The sequence below is a fragment of the Electrophorus electricus genome, chromosome 15 (assembly GCF_041902795.1).
Source record: "Electrophorus electricus isolate QZ-2024a chromosome 15, ASM4190279v1, whole genome shotgun sequence".
In the NCBI taxonomy this organism is placed as follows: Eukaryota; Metazoa; Chordata; class Actinopteri; order Gymnotiformes; family Gymnotidae; genus Electrophorus; species Electrophorus electricus.
Genome location: NC_137511.1, coordinates 19580001 through 19589024, shown reverse-complemented (window position 1 = coordinate 19589024; position 9024 = coordinate 19580001). Strand labels below are relative to the sequence as shown.

Below are 9024 nucleotides of genomic sequence, written 5' to 3'. Positions count from 1 at the left end.
TTTTTAGCAAAAACGTTACAATTTTATTTTGGTCCTGCCGCCATCAGTGTTGATTTTGTTTGTTAAATATGAGCTGTTCGTATGCTAATGTTTTTTCAAAAGTCAATTTGTAGTCAAATTTTAAAACATTGTGGCTTTAAAGGTTGCAACTCTTATCTTATGGCTTTTCGATGCCAAGCCTAAAACAGATCTAACACAGAAGCGTTTTCATATTGTCATTTTATTTCAGTCTTCTAAGTACAACAGACTTTCTTCTGAAAATCCAGCTGTATTCAGCAGGCCATGTGGACAGGGGTGGAAGAGAAGACAATCTGCCACCCGCATCCCGCCATCCACCACCATGCAAAAGTTATTTCACACCAATCACAACAAACTGAAGTGCTTTTGTCAGCTTTCCTCTCTAAAGGAATGTGGAACTGATCATGTAGAAAGGTGGACTACAGATCCACAACCGCACTGGCTCTCAGTCACTCACTCAAGTTTCAATCAGTATTTATACACAGTCTGGCACCCTGGAAGACATATTTCCAGGAGGTTTAAGTGATTATACATAAATATACAATCAACTGTCTTAATATTATGGAATACATTGCTATATTGGCTGATACAGAGACTTGTGTTAGCATTACTGAAGCCATCACCTGCATTCAGTGTGATATTTCAACATTGACATTGATTACACCTAGTAATATACATATGGTCATGATATTTTATACAAATATTTGTGAATGTGTGAATATATGTACACATAACTGGTAACATATAACAATAATGCACAGGAAAGGAACATATCTTATTGTGCTGTCAGGGCTATGGGCAGACATTTTGGCATTCAGTCAGAGAACAGGACATTCTAGAGTAACACATCATTGTATAATAACACAGTAAAGTAGAGTAACATGAGGGTGCTACTGAAGGAGAAAAACAAATATTTTAATTTGTTCTTGTTTTGTCTGTTCCAAACAAGCAGCATTACGACCTATCTGACCTGCCAATCAACAATTTAAATGCCATAGTAACACAACCAGAAAGAAAAACATGTCTACTTTAAATTGTTGCTATCTGTGCATTGTCACATTTAAAGTTCATGATAAACTTCGGTTTTAGGGTGTAAAAGCACTTAACATTCAGTTCCTGGTTTCCAAACACACCCCTGAGGGTATCTTAGTTAAAAAACTAAATAAAAATTACCTTGTACATTACAATATAGTCCTTACATTTACTGACAGGATGACAGAACTAGAAACTTTGTCAAGCAGGCTTGTCAGTAACCCAGCCTCAGGACAGGCTGCTGGCAGTGGTAGACAGAGGGAGACAATAAACTATCCATATAAAACAGGCCTGCTTTCATTTTATATTGCACATAGATGATAAAGTACCATTTACAGTGGGTTGACTGCTTCAGTAGGAATATCAGTTGACTGGTTCAGTTCAAATTAGTTGGTCATTCATTGTTCATATGTGGCGTTGTTCATATATTTTGAAATAAAAGTTGATGTGGTGATGTACAAACAGATGATGGGGTCAACACTAGAGTCTTTCTTCTAGAAAATCATTGCTAGAGAGTACACTGAATCAGCGAGAGTATACTGAATCAGAGAACACTGAATCAGTGAGACTACACTGAATCAGAGAGAGTACAATGAATCACTTCCACATTGTGCAGAGACAGACCTGATCTCCAAATGCTGCGTGCTAATCATATGCACTCCATGTCTGTATGTACTATCCCAGTATTTAGACAGTTCAGGTAAATTCAGCATAAATGATTAGAAACGTTCCCTGTTCAGAGCATGCAGAATGTGGGTGATGTACAGTGAAGCTAAAATAGTAAAGTTTAAAAAGTCTGGAGACAGTCTGGATATAGAGCCTTGAGACAGAGTCTGGAGAAAGAGTCTGGAGACAGAGTCTGGAGATAGAGTCCAGAAACAGAGTCTGGAGAGATAGAGTCTGGAGATAGAGTTGAGAAACAGAGTCTGGAGATAGAGTCTGGAGACAGAGTCCAGAAACAGAGTCTGGAGATAGAGTCCAGAAACAGAGTCTGAAGATAGAGTCTGGAGATAGAGTTCAGAAACAGAGTTTGGAGATAGAGTTCCAGTATAGACTAAATGCTACTATGGCAGTGGTTCCACTGAAAGCTCTCATTTTAAAATCATGAGCATTTCATGAGTTGCCCTTCATTGATGACAGTGAACATGTTCTTCAATTACTTATTTGGTCAAATTAAGTTCTTGGTGCTTTATCTTAAATTTGAAAATCAGTGGACTAGAACTTCACCTCTAATATTATACCTACAATTTCACCCATATGATTAGGATTCCTGCTAGTCATCTCCAATGTGACTAGGATTCCGACAAAAAAACAAACATACAAACAAACAAAACAGTGAACTGGACTTTTGCACCTGCAAAGACACATTTAAAAATAATTGGAACGGGTGTCTACAAGACGAATGCTCTGAATCGCAGATAAAAGTAATACACAGAAATCCTGCTTAATGAGATTGGTGGTCACCAACCCTGCTCCTCCTGAAGCTTCAACATTCCTGCAGATTTCAACGACAACTCTAAACTCCAAAGGTTCGCCACAAAAACCTCCTCCATCTAGTGGAGGCCCCCTGACAAGCACACTGATTGGCCAGAGCAGGCGTTGCTGATTTGGGTTGAATCTGGGGTTTGTGGGAAGGCAGATCTCCAGGAGTTGGGCTGGTGACCAGGGTGACCATCATTTTGTGCATTGGTCTCCTCCGTATCCTGATCACTCTCTATCCCTAGCTGCTGCTACTGGCCCACGATGCTCATTGTCATCAGTGTTATTGGGCCCCTAGGAGCCCCTGCCTGCTATTAGCTGGAGCTGATGGGGGCCAGTAACTTACAAGAGTAGTCTGATCCTTCATCAGCACCCGTACCCTGAGAGATTGTGCCCTCACATACACTCAGACGCACGCGCACACACACACACAGGAATGCTCGTTCTTGATTCTGCACTCCAGCAATATAGATTCAAAATGAGAGACGAAGTTTCCATACTAATGGTTGAGTATACATACTAATTTTTGAGTGTTCTCTGTCCAGATACCCTGTGCCATTAAACTGAGTGAGTATGTACAGGAGGTGACATACCTTCATACCTTGAATGGTTCATATTTTTTTATGAATGGCAGATATTTGTTATGAATGGGTGATGTTTGTTATGAATGCCCAATTGCACTCTGTAGACCTGCACAGTCACAGTGTCACATCTAAATGGTTGGTGTAGAAAACTAAACACCAGCAATGACACCAACAGAACCTGATGATCTTTGAACCGATATCTCTAGTGGACCAAAATGTAAGCTTCAAAGAACTAGATCCATGTTATGTGTGTCAGAGTCACATCTGATATCAGTAATAATCCACACTGGTTAACTATGACCTTTTTTTAAAATACCTCAGTTTTAGGGTAGCATAATCCTTGACTCCAGAATGTAATGTTTGTGCTTATTCCACTGTGTTCCCACATAAGTAACACAGGTAACAGCAAATATACACAATATTTACAAAAGAACCTACATTCAGTTTAGACCATACAAAATGTAATATATTGAAACTATATTACAATATATTCTATTTTGAAATTGGAATATGTCAACAGCATATTGCAATATTCTCTATATTCATATGGGGTGCATACACTCAGTGTTCACTGTATAAGATTTACAACTTATACAGTGTATGCATTTCATGGCATAATTTATTTTTTATACTGTATGATCTACCTAAAAGTTAGCTATATGCGTGTGATGATATATAGTAAAGATACTTCCAGAGTCCATACATACATACAAAAAATATGCAATCCATGTTCTACGTTCCAGTTCAAATTACATTCAAATGTTTATGCATAAACCGTTAGGCTTTTTTAAACATGACTAGATGTCTGATACAGAGAGAAAAGCAGCATCACAGTACACTGAAGATGGATTAATATTAGATAAACAAGGAATGTTAGCCTCACATCTCAAGGTTTGCTCAAATACAGTGGAACCAGATTCGCTAACAGACATTAAACTCTCAGTAAGGAAAAGTTTCTGGATTTTGTTTTCAATGTCTCTTTAATCTAAAAGTAAGCTCAATACCATCTCAAAGTAAACTGAGAATAGTATGAAGTATTATACATTTTAAATCCCATTAAATACCAGACTACCTTTGTCCCAAGTCCAGTTTTAGATTTCAAAAACAAGAGAAATTGCAAAATTGTCCCAGTGCAACCAAGGAAACATCTAATGTCGAGTCCACACTACACGACTTTAGTCCTGATTTTAACCCTGATTTTCCACTTGCCAACAGGTTTTGGGGATTGCTGAGTAAAGCCCCAGATCAGAGGTAAATCAATGCTCACTTAAGGCTTGAGAATCAGCTCTCGATTGCTATGTGTGAATTGTTCAAAGACGCCATCCGAGAGACTTGCCGATGTCCTGCAGAAAAATATCCAGCAAGCTAAATATCTGAGCCTGTCGACAAGTCCAATTACTGTAGTGTGAAAAGTGTTTGTAATGACTAGTAACAAGTATGACACCTAGTTACAGTGAATGAGAGACACGGGGGTAGCGCAATCCTGAAGGGGTGACTACAACATCAGCAAGCACGACTACAACAAAACTGGTCCCTGCTCTTTTTCCTCTGTTTTTCATTGCACTTTAGTGCCCAACAACTTGGATCTCTCTCTTCTGGCTGACATCCATTTTTGAAAGAAAAAAAATCCCTGCCTCATGCATGGTATCGCTTCATTCCCTGTATCACTTGTCACGTGTCACTTTTCAAGTGTTTTCATGACGAAGTTAGTAGACAGACACAATTGTGGGATGGTAAAAATTTTGTAATGTATGACACCCCAGCAATTGTAGTGTAAACAGTACAAAGAGCTGAATGATTTGAAAGTCATGTCCATGGCATAACAAATCTAGTTATAAACATGTATAACGTGTATAAGACTTATATCAGAGGAATGATAAATTACACTCATAGCTGCTGAAAGACAATACACAGTTCCAGACATCTTGGAGTTACATGTGTACCAGACCTGAAGGCTAACTGGGTTAATCTGGGTCTGTACATGTCTGAGGACCATAGCTGGGTTAATCTGGGTTTGGACATGTCTGAGGACCATAGCTGGGTTAATCTGGGTCTGTACATGTTTGAGGACCATAACTGGGATAACCTGGGTCTGTACATGTCTGAGGGTGGAGAGATAAGTGCGAGCTGTTTCCCTTTTCTTGAACCCTCTGACAGCAGCTACAGTAAGATACAAAAGTACTGGAAAGCTTCAGCCATAGATTTGGTAATACTAACCTGAGCTCAAAGAATCCTCAGAACAACAAAAGCTAGGGAGAATTTGTTCCAATTTAAAATGAATTAAAGTTGTAAACCTACCACCTGCCTAAACAAAACAGCTTGTAGGTTTCCATGAACTGATCTGTACAAACTAAGATACTTGCATTTGAAATTCAGCAAGTCCATGTTATATCTAAAGACCAAATGTAAGGAGGATCCGAGCACTAACATTAGCCCTATTTGGACAGGATTAGATTTACATGGGGTCCTGGGGAAATTTCTTTAAATAGGATTAAATTTACATGGAGACCTGGTGTAATGTCTTCTTTTACAGGTATTCCTCTGTCATTTTATTTCCATCCAGATCTGTTTTTCTCTCTCCTCCCCTGAGAAATTTACAGACCAAAGTACATGAGCTGTGTCTGAAATGCTCTACTCATTTACTCATTCACTATATATAGACATAAACAAACAAATATAACCCTATAAATATATAGGGCACACATAAGGGAGACAGCACATAGAATTTGAACACTGGTTTGTTCTAAAAATATCTTATCATGACCTTTCCTTGTGCAAATTAGCCAGAACATCAATAGTAATTAGACTAGCAGTACAATCACAACACATTGAAGTACGTTAGTTTTACTGCTCCAAATGTGTTTTCTGACTTTAATAATACCTAGCCACATACATTTTCCCATTTTATCAATAAAAGCTATCAAGTGAAATATTTATACCTATTTCATGAGCACAAGCTTCATGTATTCTGGTCCATATTACACTAGCATCGTGTGTACTTTGCAGCTCACCTGAAGTAGCAGACCAAAACCTGTCAACATGTCTGCTATACTGCCTGTCCTTCTAAATACAGCACTAATATCTGCCACAGGAAACCGCTATGCATTGTGTGAGGAAACCGCTACGCACTGCGGTACCTTTACCCATGGGCAATTCACTACATTTAAGGTGCACTATGGGTAACAATATAGTGAACTATATAAAAACTCTGAATTGGCCACTGAGACAACACTACAAAATGGCTGACATTATTTTCTTAATACGATACTAAGCAGGAAGTAGGCTGGAAATTTAGATACTCAGCAATCGTCTAAGTATTTTAGTCCCATCAGAATCCAAATCTCTGTGATTTTCCAGGCAATGTCATCACTCATTTAAAAAAAAAAGATTTTTGACAACTGCTACTAGCAATATTGAGTGTCCTAGCACACCAATGCACCAGAGATCCTCCTGAATCAGGAAATGAACAAATCAAGCAAAAAAAAATACAAAATTATAAAATGAAGCGATAAAAGTGAGACCCCGCAGGCTTATCAAAGGGAAACGATTATAATCGCAGCTACAGCTACAATCACTGTGAACTCCTTAAAGGTTTAATGTTAAACTAATGGAACTGTAAAGGACATGACGCACACATCCAGTTTAGTAGAAAACACACCACACTAGAAACTCGCTCATCCTGTATTAATTGTAATGCCATCCAGAGTTTCATCACTGAGGAGACATGTAAAATGTTTCATTAGAAACATCCTCCTGATAAATGAATCTAATCCAAATAGGGTGATCACGGGATCACGGGATCACTGGATCACATGGTCACATGATCAATGGATCACAAACTTTGGTTACAAAAGAGACAATACTTAATGAGGGATTATCAAAACATTAGAGTTAGGGGTTAGGTTTATGGCAGGGGTTGGGGGTTAGCATTAGGATCACCCACTGGTTTACTGTGCATGGCTGTGAGCTAAGATATATGTGCAAGTAGCCTTGTTCTTAAATTCCTAGGTTCATTTTTCTAAAGCAGTGGAGAGCAGATTCAAGCTTCGTAGGTGCTCAAGTGTGCAACACAGATTTTGCCAGGAATTTAGGGCATCCTGTTTTGCCACTGGATGGTGGTTAAACACATGGACAGGCCTAGCTGATCTAGGATGTGTTAAAACTCAAAGGTCAGTTTGGACTGGCTCCAGTGAACTAGAATGAGACTATAGGCAAAAGCTGAAAGACATACAGGAGAGGAATAGCAGGGACTCGTGGAGTTTGTAGTTTTCTGAGCGAGTGGAAGACTTTTTTTTTTTTCTTTCTTCCCTTCTCCTCGAAATGAAAAAGAACACAGTGCAGGTGAAGAAGACAGGAAAGACCTCTCATCCCCCCCCAGATCTACAGAAGAGAAGAACAGAACAGAAGAGAGGAACAGAGGAGGTGAGTGTAAGGATGGAGAACAGCCGGTTATTAAAGAATCCATTTAACCATTCGCACTTTCACACAATTAGCTTTATTTGCCACATAATAGGACCTGTCAGAATATCTATTGTTAAGATTTAAAACAAGAGATTTAAAACTAAGAATACAAAATAAAGCCCACACAACCAAAAGCATTGTCAGCATCTGAAAAACACATGGCAATGAGTACAGGATTGTGGAGGTAAATGTTTAAGACTCTGTGATTAATATTATGAAAAGACTGTGATTAATATTATGAATAATAATATTATGATGGGAATGAGTGAGTTTGATTAACAAACCTTTCTAGATAAACTGTAGAAGTAACTTACAAGCAAATAAAACATGAACTAACTGAGAAATAGAAACATAAAATGTTTAACAAGCATGAAGATTATGAAAAAGGGAATATACAAACCATAAAGATAGCGAAGGTGGAAGGGCCTGGATTTACTGCTAAGGTAGCGTACATACTTATTCACTTATTCACTTTTGAGTGAGACGGATTATAACACGGTGTTATATGGACGAACTTTAACACGGGCGTGATAGGGAAACTGAGCTGGGATGAAAAAAACAGGTCACATCATGTCCTGCTCAGCAGGGTCATACCTTCCTCTCCGGATATTTCTGCATACAAAAAATATGAGAGGGTGAGGGGTGGAGGGAGGGAGGGAGAGAGAGAGAGGAAGAGAAAGTGAAAGAGGGGGAGTGAGTCATATAAAGGAAATATAAAGTCATATAATTACTTATCTATTGCTCATAATCCCAACAAAGCAAAATACAAACCAAAATCCACTAGATGACATTGCATTAGTGTGTTTCATCAAGTCCTTCACAATGACAAAACTGATCGGTTCCTTATATGTATATAAGCTACTCCACTGGTAGGGCAGTGGGTGTGTTTTACAGACCATACGAGTGTCGGGTGGGTTTTACAGTTACGGGTGTGTTTTACAGACCATGTGGGTGGGTTTTACAGTGGTGGGTGTTTGTTACAGAGCATGTGAGTGTGTTTTACAGTGGTGCTTTTTTTTTTTTACATACCATGTGGGCATGTTTTACCGTGATGAGTATGTTTTACAGTGTCGGGAGTGTTTTCCAGTGGTGGCTGTGTTTTACAGACCACGTGAGTGCGTTTTACAGTGTTGGGTGTGTTGACAGTCCACGTGGTTGTGTTTTACACTGTTCGGTGTGTTTTACAGACTATGCTGTTACAAGTAACTGTAGTACGCGGGCCAGAGGAGGATTTTCTCACTTGAAGCCCCAGCCTGTGCCTCCCAGCACGATGGCTGCCAGCAGTATGGCTCCAGCCAATGAGCCAATGATGATGTTCGTGCCACTCGGTCCTGCAGACAGGGTGTGGCAACCATACAAAGACAAAAACAGACCCATCACCACACAGCGAGAACAGGCAACTAAAATCACTCAGTAACAGACTAATAACAGGTGTGTCACACCTATGGTG

General features: G+C 39.2%; 1 protein-coding gene across 4 annotated transcripts in view; it reads right to left on the bottom strand.

Annotated features, from left to right (window-relative positions):
• Positions 1 to 204: 204 nt before the first annotated feature.
• The window catches only part of adam11 (ADAM metallopeptidase domain 11), a 38591-nt gene continuing 29771 nt past the window's right edge, over positions 205 to 9024 (bottom strand). For 2 of the 4 annotated variants that reach the window (XM_081697804.1, XM_027029643.3), the window contains 2 exons: positions 8815 to 8905; positions 7561 to 8186 (listed from right to left, as the gene is read on the bottom strand). In XM_081697804.1, coding sequence (XP_081553930.1) covers positions 8138 to 8186; positions 8815 to 8905 — 140 coding nt within the window. In that variant the 3' untranslated portion in view covers positions 7561 to 8137. Of the gene's footprint in view, positions 7494 to 7560; positions 8187 to 8814; positions 8906 to 9024 lie in introns of those variants that run through there. The other 2 variants (XM_027029644.3, XM_081697805.1) reach the window with 2 other exon arrangements.